Raw genomic sequence first — 15,000 nt, 5'->3', positions numbered from 1 at the left:
TCTCCTGTATCTGTCCTTGTGACAGCGGAGCTGGAGGAACCTTTTAGAGAACGTCCTCCTCTGTCCCTGCAGCAGGTGGTGGAGAAGGTGGACAGGATTATCCAATATGGATAATAGTTTGTTCAGTGTCCTCCTCTCCACCACCTTTTCCAGGCTGTCCAGTTTGTAGCCGATGATGGAGCCGGCCTTCTTAACCAGTTTGTTAAGTCTGTTGGTGTCACCGGCTCCAATGCTTCCCCCAAGCAGACCCCAGCGAAGTACAAAGCACTGGCCACAACAGACTTGTTACTTCTAGACTAGATTATTGTAATTCCTTGTTGTTAGGATGTCCAAATTACTCATTAAAAACCTGCAGCTGATCCAAAATGCTGCAGCAAGAGTAATGACGGGATTTAACAAGAGAGATCATATTTCTCCAGTTTTAGCTTCTCTTCACCGGCTTCCTGTGAAATCAAGAATAGAATTTAAAATTCTCTTGATGACTTACAAAGCTCTACATGACCAGGCTCCATCATATCTTAGAGATCTTATAGAACCATATAATCCTAGCAGAGCACTCCTCTCTCAGTACGCTGGTCTACTTGTGGTTCCTAGAGTTTCCAGAAGTAGAATGGGAGGCGGAGCTTCAGTTTTCAGGCTCCTCCCCTGTGGAACCAGCTCCCAGTTTGTGTTGGAGGGTCAGAAACCCTCTCTAGCTTTAAGATTAGACTCAAAACGTTCCTTCTTGATAAAGCCTATAGTTAGGGCTGGCTCAGGTAGACCTGAACCAACCCTTAGTTATGCTGTTATAGGCCGAGGCTGCTGGAGGACCTCGTGACATGCTGAGCTTCTTTTCTTTCCTCCTACTCTTTAACTGACTCATACCTCACCATCTTCTTCTCTCCCATAGTTTCTTCTTATTATCTGTTGTCTCCATTCAGTTCCTTCGCTCGTGTAGTTTCTCTTCTTTCTTTTCCAGATGTCCCGTCATGGAGCTGCATGTCTCTGCTCTGTACTTGTCGTCTCCACCAACAGTTCTTCTCTTCTATCTCTATGCTGTCCTTTTCTCTCTCTGCTCTCCTCTCACCCCAACAGGTCGAGGCAGATGCTCCGCCCACCTCTGATCCTGGTTCTGTTAACAGATGCTCCGCCCACCTCTGATCCTGGTTCTGTTAACAGATGTTCTCCACCTCTGATCCTGGTTCTGTTGGAGGTTTCTTCCTGTTAAAGGGAGTTTTTCTTCCCTCTGTTGGAGGTTTTTCTCCCTTAAAGAGGAGGTTTTTCCCTCCTAGCTTATGTGGGAATTGTTGAATTGTTGAATTGTTGAGTTGATGAATTGTTGAATTGTTGGTTTCTCTGTATAATGTTGTAAAGTCTTGCTGTAAGGAATTTAATGTGTTAAGTGCCATGAAATAACCTTTGTTGTGATTTGGTGCTATATAAATAAAGTTGAATTGAATTGAATCCTGGAACAACTTTATAGACGTGTTGCTGACATCAGATTCAAAATGAGAAGAGTTTTAATTTACATTTTACACAACTTTTTTGGAAACAGGATTACAATTTATTTTACTTTAATTGAACTGAAATGAAGTGAAGAGGATGATTGATGATGATTCAGCCTCAGACTGAGGGTCAGCCCTGTTTGTGGTGCAGCTGTTTCATGACAATCTGAAATGTGTTCCATTATCTTCACCATCACACAGTCTTCTGGTGAAGTTTTCTCTCCAGTTAATCAGCTGGTCTGAACACCTGCTGGATAAATGTTGTCAGCTTTGGTCTGAAGGTCTTTCCTGTTCTCTTTAAAATGCCTGACATGTTTGGTCATCAGCAGCTCAGTCACGTTTTATTGTTTACAGAACCAGCCTACTGATTTTATAGAACCACATTGCATTATGGGTAAATGGATTGTGGGTATGGAGCGTGGAGCGGTGTATGAATCTACTGCTCAAAAGGAACATACTTCTGTGTGAGTCGTGTGCTGAAGCACTCAGCTGTCATCAGAAGTAACTCTTCATGTATGAGATGTGGTTCTTTGAAGTGTGAGGGGACACGGTCCGTCCCGTCTCCTCTGGGACAGACCAGCAGTTGACTGTGATGTCATCACCATGGCAGCAGGTGAGATGTTCAGCATCATCATCTCCTCACAGAAACACACGGCCACTCCTCCGTCTAATTCATGTTTTTATTGTGTTGTTGACACAAAGATGAACACACCGTCCGTCCCAGTCGAAGGAAACTGGTTGAAGTAGAACTGTGTGGAATGATTTGTGGAATCTGAACAAAGACAGTCTATGGCTTACCGAGCATGACACTGGATCTATTTACAACGTCCAATCAACTCACTGGCAGGTGGAACAGTGGAGCAAAAAGCCTTTTCTCTTTCATAAATATAAAAAGGAGGGATAAAGGGGATAAAGTCTCTTTCAGCGAGACAGCTTAACACTCAACAGAGTTATACACATCCCATCTTCTGTTATGGCAGCAATGAGAGCATGTCCTCCACCTCCAGCAGGTTAACACAGCTAGGAGGCTCTGAGCCAACCAGGACACACACACGACCACCAATCACAGATCCATCTGGACTGTCACATGAGGTATTGTGGATCAAAGCATTTCTGTACATTGTCTCATTTTTCCTTGTTTTTGGAATAGTATGGAAAGTCATATGTTATTATCAACAAAAACGGATCACATAGAATCTACACAAAACAACAAATGAGGATGTCAATAACACAATTTTCTGAGAAAATTCTAGAATGGCAGTATATTGACATTTATATGTATAAAAAACAACCAAAATATAGCAGCAAACAACAGGAGAAAGCATCGTTTAATTCATTACATTTTTTGTCATATTTTTCAGTTTTTTTTTTAACACGTAGCTGGAATTTATTTTCTATAGCAGCGGAATACAAGGAGTGTTTCTCTCCTACTCTCTATCCTTACTGTACAATCAGAAACCTAAACGCAGGCTTCCTACACAGCTTCACGTCCTCGCGCCTCCTCTCCGCTCTGAAGACGGCTCCTCGCTCCTCTTCCTGTTGAAGTGGACGTGAACTTGCCGTCCTGTGTAGGAGTCCCGATGAGCTCTACAGCAGTGAGACCCCCTGGCAGGTGAGCCTTCACCCCTCCGTACTGTCGCCACCTGCTTTCAGGCGAGTCCCCAAGAAACGCAGCCACGTCCTTTAGGTTTGTGCAAAATCACATCATAGTCTCTCGAATCTCTCCTTTCTGCTGAGCTTCGTCCCGTCTCATCGTCCACGAGCAGCGTGGAGACGCTGTCCTGGTGACGCGGAGGCAGACGGGAGTTTTAGTCGGACGTGTTTCTGGACTGCAGGGCTGCTCTGGAGCAGACCGGCTCGCTGCCGACTTAAACGTCAGGAGGTGGAGCCTCGGTCGGTCTCTACAAAAATAAATAATCTGTTTTACTATATCAAAATAAAGCATTATTTTACCTTTAAAAATAATACTTCTTTTTACATTGAGCTCTGCAAGCTGACTTTAACTAAACCTACATTTCTGTCAGACATCAGAGCAGCTCTGCGCCGGGAAACACGGCTGAAGTCAAACTCTGATGTGAACGTGGATGGCAGTTACAGCCATCGGTCGGTCGGTCCGTCGGTCGGCCGGTCGGTCGGTCCGTCGGCCGGTCGGTCAGTCCGTCGATCGGCTGGTCGGTCGGCGGCCGGTCGGTCGGTCGGTCCGTCGATCAGTCCGTGGGTCGGTCCGTCGGCCGGTCGGTCGGTCAGTCCGTGGGTCGGTCCGTCGGCCGGTCGATCGGTCAGTCCGTGGGTCCGTCGGCTGGTCGGTCGGCCGGTCGGTTGGTCGGTCCGTCCGGTTCTGTTCCCGCTGGATGAAGTGGATCCAGCTGTCTGCTCCTCTGACTCTCCGTCACCAAACCACTCCAGCTCAGAGCCTCCGTTCCTTTCTCATATTTCTTTACTAACTTTTACATCACTGTGATTTTTTTTCGTTGAGCCAGCGTCGCTGACCAAAAGTGCTTTTTTTTTTTTTTAGAAAACAAAGTTGGAATGGAATCAGGTGGAACTCCAGAGAACAGACTGGACCGCTCGGCTGCCGCCAGCATCGACCGGGTTCATGGAGTCACTGATGAAAGACGCGATCAGCATCCGTCCACATCCTAAAGACAGCATCGCACACTACAGGACACGCAGCTCGGAAGAGAGGACGAGACTAGCTGATGAAGAGGTCTACAACGATATACGATAAAGTGACTAAACATAAGCAAGCAGGGATACATGGAGGTCTGCACTACAGGATGTCCTCAGGATCAGACCTGAGGACAGACGACGATGACCTACTGGACACTTTGGGATGTTTTAGTAGGCAGCTGAGTCTGCAGCAATTTAAAGATTCCTAGTTTAATAAGAGAGGGAATAAAATCAAAAATCTGCCTCTGAGGCTCCGCCCCCGCAGCTCATCATACTACTTTGTCTCCGGTCCGTGTCTGTAGTGTTCGTTTCAGGGGACACGTGTGACGTGGGGTATGTTGCATGGCGGGCAGGGGGCGCTGTGTCTCGTCACGGCGGCCCTATTGGACAGCGGTCTTTTTAGTGACATGTCGGCCATGATTGCAGCCCACCCTGAGGGAGGAGGAGGAGGAGGAGGAGGAGGAGGGGAGGCTGAGTTCAGACGAGACCCCCCCCTCCCCGGTCCACCCGTCACCACCCTGATGACAACTCTCCCTCCATCATCGAGTCATCGTGCGACGCGACGGCCGGTCGCCTCATATGTTGATGTCTCTGACGTCCGTGGGCGTGCAGGACAGGTCCACGTCCTCGTCCACGCGTTTGGTCTCCGTGCTGCTGTGCTGCTGCGCCTGCCGCAGACTGGACTCCAGCAGAGACTCGATCTGCTCCTGACACGACCGCAAGCAGTCCTGCAAGCACACAACCAGTCAGACAACACTCAACAGACCCGCCGGCTCACGCTCAGAGGGAGGGGGGGCGGGGGGGTTCATACCGGGTCACTGCGGATGACCTGCGACAGGAAGTTGGTGAGGTTCTGGGAGGACAAGGAGGTGTCCTGGCTCTTCAGGTAGAGACCCTGAACCGCTGCCACCACGCTGCCCGCTGCCACCATGGACGGAGGACTGGCGATGAAGTTTACATCTGTGGAGACAGAAGAGGAAGGTCAGGACCGATATGATCTAATCTACAGCCTCGTGGTTTATTCTGAAATATGAACTACTGATGAGAACCCAGCAGAACCTCCCCACGGTCACAATACAAGGAATCCGGTTGAAGTGGGTCCTCCACCGGGCTGAGGAGTTCTTAGCTACATGACAGGTTCCACAGAACTAACTGTAGACCACCTGTCAGCACATACATGTTCTAAACTTCTATGTGATCAAACACGAGGTCCATGTCCCACCTGTAGCACAGAGGGCCACAAAGGTCTGGGCGTGTTTCCTGAGGATCTGCTTGGTGGATGGGTAGATCTTCAGCTTGGACAGGAAGTGCTCGATGAAGTCGTGAGGCGTGACCGAAGCCAGGTCCCACTTCAGCTTGTTGAGAACCAGCAGCTCCATTTGCTGTGGACGGACCAGACCAGAGCATTCAGTCACACTGCAGCACCCCCCCACCCACCCCCACCCCCAGATTTACTCTCTGACTACCTTCAGGTGTTTATTTCTTCTGTCTCTGAAATATTCATCAGTTTTCAACTTTTTAAAACCAGATTCTTTAATTAACAGATGGTATGAAAACAGAAAGCACTCCGTCGGGGAGCGTGCGCCTCCTGCTCATGTAAATGTGACGGTGACGGGGTGAAGGAGCTCCACATCACCGTCCTCCCATGGAGGAAGAGTGTGACCGGAGCCTGCACCTCTGCCCTGCGGCCACTAGGTGTCGCTGTGAGTCGGTTGTTTCCTTGGCAGTCACTGGGACCATTCATGAAACGAGGCCTCCAGTCACCATGGGAGAGTCACAGGCAGCCATTCAGCGCTGCCGCACATTTCTACGTGTTCGCCTTCAGCCTCAGAATCCATCAATTCATTTTCAATAATCGATATGTTGTAACCATGGCGACCCCGACCCACCACACCACCTGCACACGCCGTCTCCTGTGTGTGCCCTCCTGCATGCTGCTCATGTATGTGTCATGCAACATCCATGAAGTGAATTACCAGCAGCTCTCCGGGCTGGACAGAGTTGTCCGTGTAGATGCAGAGTTTCTCGGCCGTGAGAGGAACCGTCTCCTTCATCTTGGATGCTAGAAACATGCACGTGGCTCCCAGCAGCTGCAGCCGTGTTTTCCTGGTGGCCTCCACTGATAAAAATCTGTCCAAATAGTTCATAGCCAGCGGAAAGACCTCCTCCTCACACTTCTGTTCCTCGCAGACCTGAGAGGTGAGAAAGGAGTTTAGTTTGTTGCAGGCTGGAAGAAAATTACCCCATTCATATGCATTATAAAGCCCCCTCCACCCCGCCCCCACCCCCTGGCTCTCAGTGTTAATCCGTGCACAGCTGTTTGCATTCAGGAGCCGCAGGGCCCCAACCGGCCCCAACGAAATCACACGAAATTCAACCCTTTCTTTTCATTTGATTGGAGTTCCGCCTTTAAGTGTCTAAAAGAGTTTTATTTTGAAGTTCCCCATGAAGTCCAAATCAACTGCGAGCTGTTTGTGAGTGAAGCAGAGATGAAAACAGTCGGGAATTAGTTTGCAGTCAGTTCTGACGGAGACACAAAGGTGGCGTCGATGCAAGTTTCACTCTAATTTCAACTTCGTCATCTTTTCAAAAAATATTTAGAAATATTTAAAAATTACCAGGCTGCGTGAAAACAGCATGTAAATGATCCTCATCCGATTCCTGATCGGATGGGGACCTCATTTGTCGAATTGCGGTTGATGTGAATTAAATAGAAATAATTTCCCAGACGAGGCTGCTTCACGTGCTGCAGCCGACCCTTCGCGGCCGGCCGACGCAGCGCTTCACAAATTAATAAGAAATATACGGCGACAAAGGATTCGATCCAAAACTCCATGTAAATGTGAGAAAACATCTAAACTATCAAACCCGACTGTTAAACTTCATTTATTACTTCTGCACGTTGAAATATTTCCGTTTTTGTCGGGCAGCAGCAGCGGCTCCGGCGGCGGACCAAACTTCACCGGCTCGTGTGAACGGAGCGGCCGCTGGCCGCCGGTGGGGAGCCGTCTCTCGACATCCAGCCATTTCTGCCCCATTTAATCCACTTATTGTCATTATTGTTCGTATTATAGATTTTTTATGACATTTAATTCCCCCTCGTATACGACAACAAAGATGGCGCGTAATACTGGCACGGGCCGGACTGCATACGTGTACATTGCTGTTATTTTGGAATATTTTCCTCCTCCACTAACATGCCATTACCTCCAGAAAAATATATCGGAGTATATTTTCAATATAAAAGGTGTTCCTGGAGGGAAGTGAGCGCGACTGTGGCCGATAAAGGCTCTCCGCGTGGCCGAAGGACCACCCAGCACTCGTCGGGACGTACTGTCCACCGCCTTTATGTAACATGCAGACAAGAAGCACACATGAAGCTCTCCGGCTCCAAACTTCCCCACCGAGGCCGGAGAGAGGAGCTTCAACACAGCCGGCAGCAGAAGTTACAAGAAGTTCAACCCACCTCCAGCATCCAGGTGGCCACGATCTTCCTCATCTTAGGAACGATGTCCTTCTGCACACACTTGAAGTAGTTGGGAGACGGAAGGTAGTTCTCCTCCGCCTTCAGCATGGTGTGCAGGACCCGGTCGGTGAGCAGGTTCACGTCCTGGTAGGCTCTCCTGATGGAGTCCACCTCGCAGCACAGCAGCTGGTCCTCCATGGTTCTGGTGCCGGGAGATTCGGTGACCCGCCGGTGTGCCGCGCCGTTAAAACGTGCCCGGTAAGAGCTCGGAGCGCTGAAGCTACTTTCAACCACTTTCTTGTCGCTACGCTGCTGCCGCCGCGTGCTGCTGTTCCTCCGGTGTGCGCGAGCCCTCTGAGGATCACACCGCTTCACCCTGCGAGACAAAAACCCCTGCCTCGTGCGCACCGACGCGCACGCGGACGAGCGCGTACGCACACACAAAGGTTGTTGGTGAGCGCGCGCCAGGGAGCAAGGAGGAGGTGCGCGCGATGACGTCAGCTGTTATTAAGGGGGTCGGGATCAAAGAGATAAGCAGTCTGCTAGGGAGCGCGCGAGGAAGGGATTCTATTATATACATATATAGAAGGAAAGAGAGCGCGAGGGGAAGCCCCCTCCCCCCTCCTCCTCCTATAGCTGCTAGCTTCTGAGCAGGAGGTGGGGGGTCTGGGGGACGTCTGTCCCCGGTAGTGGGGGGGGGGGGGTGGCTCTCGAAGTCGGTAGGGGGCGGTAACGGCCTGCAGCCCTCCTCTCTCCTTCCTCTGGCTCTGTGGGACTGAATGAAAGCAAACATGAGGTGAGCACATGGGACAATAGTGAAACACTGCTTTATTCATTCACCCCAGAGGACAGAGGATTGGGGACAGGGGACAGACACTGGGTCCCATAGACACTGTGTACAGGATCATCTCGGAGGTCTCACCTGGAGCACACCTGATAGGAAGCTCACTTTTAACTCAGAGATCCGGTTGTGATCTGTTTGTACAGTGAAGCATCAACATGAAGCTCCTGATTTAAAGTCTGTAGTGAGAACTTTAACCTCCGGGTGGAACTACACAGGTCCATATGTATATATAATATATGCATATATAATATATGTATATATAATGTATGCATATATAATATATATGTATATATAATGTATGCATATATAATATATGTATATATAATGTATGCATATATAATGTATGTATATATAATATATGCATATATAATATATGTATATATATAATGTATGCATATATAATATATGTATATATAATGTATGTATATATAATGTATGCATATATAATATATGTATATATAATGTATGTATATATAATATATGCATATATAATATATGTATATATATAATGTATGCATATATAATGTATGCATATATAATATATGTATATATAATGTATGTATATATAATGTATGCATATATAATATATGTATATATAATGTATGTATATATAATATATGTATATAATGTATGCATATATAATATATGTATATATAATGTATGTATATAATGTATGCATATATAATATATGTATATATAATGTATGTATATATAATGTATGCATATATAATATATGTATATATAATGTATGTATATATAATGTATGCATATATAATGTATGTATATATAATATATGTATATGTAATATATGTATATATGGTATATGTAATATATGTATATTCAATATATGTATATATAATGTATGTATATATAATATATGTATATATAATGTATGTATATAATGTATGCATATATAATATATGTATATATAATATGTATATATAATGTATGCATATATAATGTATGTATATATAATGTATGTATATATAATGTATGCATATATAATATATGTATATATGGTATGTGTATGTGTAATATATGTATATTCAATATATGTATATGTAATATATTTATACATAGTATACATATATGTAATATATGTATATCTAGTATAATATATGTATATATAATATATGTATATATAATATATGTATATATATGTCCCTAAATGAAACCTGCAGTGTGATGATGTCACATTTACCTCAAAATCAATCAACAAATCAATAATGTCTCTTTAGACTGAAGAAAAGTTGGAGTGTAAATAGAAAAGTTTAAAGACTCTCTCTCTCTCACACACACACACACACACACACACACACACACACACACACACACACACACACACACACACACACACACACACACACACACACACACACAGGAGGAGGCTGGAGTTGCACCAATGGGAGGAATTGCTGTTACTAGGCAGATGTTGGTGTAACTTCTCATGTGGGGAAAAGTTCAGAGCTCTGGAGAAGTTGACTTTGTTATTGACAACTAAAATCAAAGTCCTGCCAGACACACACACACACACACACACACACACACACACACACACACACACACACACACACACACACACACACACACACACACACACACACACACACACACACACACACACGTTGTGTTGTCATGTGCTGCTTCATTGATCAGAGAAGTTTTGGAGGCTGACCAGAGGACTTTGGGACATCAGACGTGTGCTGCAGCTGCTCCTGTCGTCCTGTGTCCATCTGCTCAGGTTCAAACCCAAACATGTAAATTGTGCACATTTTATTTCAGTTTGGATGTGAATTGAAGCTTTACACATTCCTGGAATTCCTGGCTGTGCTGCTGGACTACCGTAATACCTGCAGGGGGGAGTCCCTCTGTTTGATGGGAGCAATAAAACACTAAAGATTCTACTGTTTGAAGTCCAGATTCAACCTCAGTTTATATCTTTAACACAATAAATCTTTTACCTGCTGACAACTTTACTTTAGAAAACTTTGAGCTATGATTCGTTCACATGTTCCTAAAACTCTTGAACATATTTGTATAGTTTTCTTTTATGATTCCTGCTTCCTAGCTGAACCTCCCTCCACTAAAATATGAAATAATATTGCAGCCTCCTTCCCCTTCAGAGGCCCTTCTGTCGCCCTCATACCGTTTTACACTCTTTTAGGACTCGTGTGTGTCACATGAAACTTCTTGTAACTTTAGGATTTGATTTTAACATGAGGTTTGTAAATGATGTGTTATAAAAGCTGAGTGTGTCTCCTCCTGATGCTCGTCCCTCTGCCTGCTGCATGCTGGGAGCTCAGTGGCCTCCTGCAGCAGATAGGGGCTTTCTGAGGGAAACAAAGGGAAGTGGAACATGTGACTTTTGCTGTGAGGCTCTTCTAGCAGCGTTATGGTAAGGAGGGAGGGAGGGCCGGTTAAAGGGACAGCGGGGAGCAGCCGACAGACCGGTTCAGATGTGTCGGGTTTAGCACATCAAGGCCTCAGCAGAGCCGAGCCATGTCACCTCTTCCCGACACCTCAGAGCCTCTGTCACACCTGTCTTCAAATGCTCCCTCTTGGGGAAATCACTGGAAGACTCCAATAAAATGGATTTTCTGGAGGAGACCCAGAAATAAGCAGAGAAATGTGAAATAAAAGTTCTACAAATGTCCAGACAAACAACAGAAGACTTGTGAGCAGTGCTGCAGTGACATGAGGTCGGAGGTCAGAGGGTGTAGTTCTGTTGTTGATCATCAGACACTAAAAGATTTTCCAAAACTTTTTTCAAAACACATTCACATGACAATTTGAACATGCGTGTGTTCATCACGGTCTCCAGCTCGGATTACCTTGTTAGAATTGAACAAAGAAACTTTGATCAGAAAGACGTTCATTCATTCATTCACTGGTTTGGCTTGTAGGTTACGTATGTGTGTGTGTGTGTGTGTGTATGTGTGCAACTCAGACCCTCCCCCATGATATTTGTAACCCCCACTTCCCAGTTTTCCTTCATGTTGTGAGCTTTCTGCGCACACACACTTTAACACCATGTTTTACATACCTGTGTGTTTATTATGTGATAGTGTTCCTACTTCCTCATACTATTGTTTTACGCATGTGTGTGTGTCTGTGTGTGTGTGTGTGTGTGTGTGTGTGTGTGTGTGTGTGTGTGTGTGTGTGTGTGTGTGTGTGTGTGTGTGTGTGTGTGTGTGTGTGTGTGTGTGTGTGTGTGTGTGTGTGTGTGTAGGAGTATTGAAGAGGTGACATTTGTCTTCACCCACATTCTGTGTGCAGCTTTGAAGTCCTGATTCCTCTTCATATTCTAAATATGACCTCCAACAGTACACACACACACACACACATAGTGTGTGTGTGTGTGTTGGGGTGGGGCTTCCCTCACAGTGAATGGAGGGTTTTTCCCTGTGAATGCAGCTTCTTTCTCAGCTGAGGGTCCACAATGACCCGGCAGAGATGGATAGGGAGATTGTCCTGTGAAGTGATCCACGAACAGAGATAGGGGGGGTCCGTCTGTCTGTGTGTGTGTGTGTGTGTGTGTGTGTGTGTGTGTGTGTGTGTGTGTGTGTGTGTGTGTGTGTGTGTGTGTGTGTGTGTGTGTGTGTGTGTCCACCACCACTGACCTAACAGCACCTCTGTTCCAGCTAGATGGGTGGGTGCTCCGGGGCCGTGGAGGGCCAAGGGCAAGGATAAGAGGAGAACCCCGGCACAATGGGTCAGGAGGAGTTTGGGAAGGGGGCAGGGAGGCTGGAATACACACACACACACACACACACACACACACACACACACACACACACACACACACACACACACACACACACACACACACACACACTGAGTCTACAGGGTGCTGCTTGACAAGTGTATGTGAATGAGGCTGGATGAAACTACCAGCTGATGTGGAGCTCAGTGGTTTCAGACAGCAGCTTCATCAGCAGTTCAACATGTGACTTCATCATCTTCATTAATGTCTGTTGATCACACAGCTGGAGGTGGAGGTGGGAACATACATGTGTGAGTGAGTTGAGCAGCTCTCCATGCAGACGGTCTGAGTGGGTGGATGTGGTGGTTGGGTAGAGTGTTCACTGAGGCCGTGTGTGTGGTCATGATGTTTGTCTCCACCCAGACGCCTCTGCTCACCTCAACCTGTACTTTTTACACACAGGAAGTGACAAGTCCTGTGTTTCTTGTATCTCGTCTCTGTGTCATCTCCACACCAGCAGACCTTTTAAAATGACATTAATGATGAGCGATGTGATATCCCAGAGTCACCGTCCACTTCCTGTGTCTGTCTGCTGGAGATTTAAAGAAGAAATACAAATACAAACACCTGTCTTCTTTACACCTTAATATGAAACTGTTTGTGCATGAAGGAGGACGTAGTTCAGCTCACCCTGAGGACGTCGGCTGAGGAGGCGGTCCTTCGATGCGGTCTGAGCAGATCACATGTTAAGTGTTAATACCAGATTAAATCACTCTGCTTTCACTGTCCAATCACATGTTTAGTGTCACAGTTCACAGTAGACGTGTCCTTTGTCACTTGTCAGTAGATGTTTCTAATTATTGTATGTTAACTGGTTTCAGTCTGTCACGTCTGTTCATGTAAATACATTAAAAGCATGTTAACATGTTTACTTCATGTGTTCAGTCTGACACCAGAGAGCCCCGCTGACCTCTTTTCATCTTCTCATTGACAAGTATTGGACAGTAATAATAAAGGATCCAGACTTCAGGTCACAAGATCACAAACACTCCAGATGTTCCTGTTACGTTGAGTCAGGGAGTTTCCTAACCTGGACATCAGTTCTGTGTTCTGGACTCTGAACTGTTCATTTGCATAACTTTGCATGGATTTTGCATCATGCCTCCAGAATGTGCAAGTTTCCCAGAAGTCTCAGGGACAAATTTTCACTGAATGCCCTGCAGCCACATGGAAAACCCCACAAACACAACCGTGTTCACAACATGTAACGACTCAGTTGTGTTACTTCACTGACACTCAGACAGTCTTGAAAACGGGCGAGTTTCTCACCTGCAGCAACACCATTGTAGCTCCGCCCACTCTACTGAATTTATCTCCATGCTGCTTCTTTCTGTTCTCAGACTTTGTTGTGCTCAAGTTTCAGGTATGTGCAGAAATCCCAGACTCAGCCGGACCACTGCACACAAACGTATGTTGTAACAAGAAAACTTGGAGTTCTTACACATGAAGGTTACATCTTCTCTGGTGCCGCGCACCATTCACATGCAACAGGAACTTATTGATCCACCAGCGTATGTTGTGATTTGGCACTATATGAATAAAACTGAAAGTAATGGAAATCTTTTACTTGGATGTGCTTGAATGTAGTGGGAAAATGAAATTCCCACGACTGAAAACATTACAGGCTCTGTTTTAACTACCTGACTGCACGATCTACAGCACACGGTGAAGCTAATTTTTAACCAGCTCACCTCATTTTAAACAAACCCACCTCATTTTAAACCAGCTCACCTCATTTTAAACAAACTCACCTCGTTTTCAATCAGCTCACCTCGTTTTCAATCAGCTCACCTCAATTTCAACCAATTCACCTCAATTTAAACAAACTCAACTCGTATAAAACCAACTCACCTCATTTTAAACCAGCTCACCTCGTTTTCAACCAGCTCACCTCGTTTTTAACCAGATCACCTCGTTTTCAACCTACTCATTACATTATAAACAAACTCACCTCATTATTAACTAACTCAACTTGTATTAAACCAACTCACCTTGATTTAAACCAGCTCACCTCATTTTAAACCAACTCACTTCATTATAAACAAACTCACCTCATTATAAACCAACTCACCTCGATTTAAACCAACTCAAACTCACCTCATTTTAAACCAACTCAACTCATTTTAAACCAACTCACCTCATTTTCAATCAACTCACCTCATTTTCAACCTGCTTACCTCATTTTCAATCAGCTCACCTCATTTTAAACCAATTCAATTCATTATAAACAAACTCACCTCATTTTAAAACAATTCACCTCATTTTCAACCAGCTCACCTCATTATAAACCAACTCACCTCGTTTTCAACAAACTCACCTCCTTTTAAACCAACTCACCTCGATTTAAACCAACTCACCTCAATTTCAAACAACTCACCTCATTTTCAACCAACTCAAACTCACCTCATTTTAAACCAATTCACCTCATTTTAAACCAGCTCACCTCGATTTAAACCAACTCAAACTCACCTCATTTTCAACCAGCTTACCTCATTTTCAATCAGCTCACCTCATTTTAAACCAACTCAATTCATTATAAACAAACTCACCTCATTTTAAACCAATTCACCTCTTTTTCAACCAGCTCACCTCATTATAAACCAACTCACATCGTTTTCAACAAACTCACCATTTAAACCAACTCACCTCTATTTAAACCAACTCACCTCATTTTAAACCAACTCACCTTTATTTAAACCAACTCACCTCATTTTAAACCAACTCACCTCAATTTCAACCAACTCAAACTCACCTCATTTTGAACAAAAACACC

The 15,000-nt window shown here is 45.2% G+C and overlaps 1 protein-coding gene across 1 annotated transcript; it reads right to left on the bottom strand.

Annotated features, from left to right (window-relative positions):
• Positions 1–3,727: 3,727 nt before the first annotated feature.
• LOC138615111 (G1/S-specific cyclin-D1) lies at positions 3,728–8,070 on the bottom strand. Its single transcript, XM_069688734.1, has 5 exons — positions 7,621–8,070; positions 6,131–6,346; positions 5,377–5,536; positions 4,966–5,114; positions 3,728–4,882 (listed from the first exon to the last, which is right to left on the bottom strand). The coding sequence occupies exons 1-5, from the start codon at positions 7,816–7,818 to the stop codon at positions 4,730–4,732; spliced, it is 876 nt and encodes a 291-aa protein (XP_069544835.1). The 5' UTR covers positions 7,819–8,070; the 3' UTR covers positions 3,728–4,729.
• Positions 8,071–15,000: the final 6,930 nt, after the last annotated feature.

The sequence above is a fragment of the Brachyistius frenatus genome, unplaced genomic scaffold (assembly GCF_029030835.1).
Source record: "Brachyistius frenatus isolate BFR_SWC_R1_liver_20210118 unplaced genomic scaffold, ASM2903083v1 Contig_695, whole genome shotgun sequence".
In the NCBI taxonomy this organism is placed as follows: Eukaryota; Metazoa; Chordata; class Actinopteri; family Embiotocidae; genus Brachyistius; species Brachyistius frenatus.
Note: the sequence above shows the minus strand (reverse complement) of the source record. Positions and strands in the feature narration are given on the sequence as shown.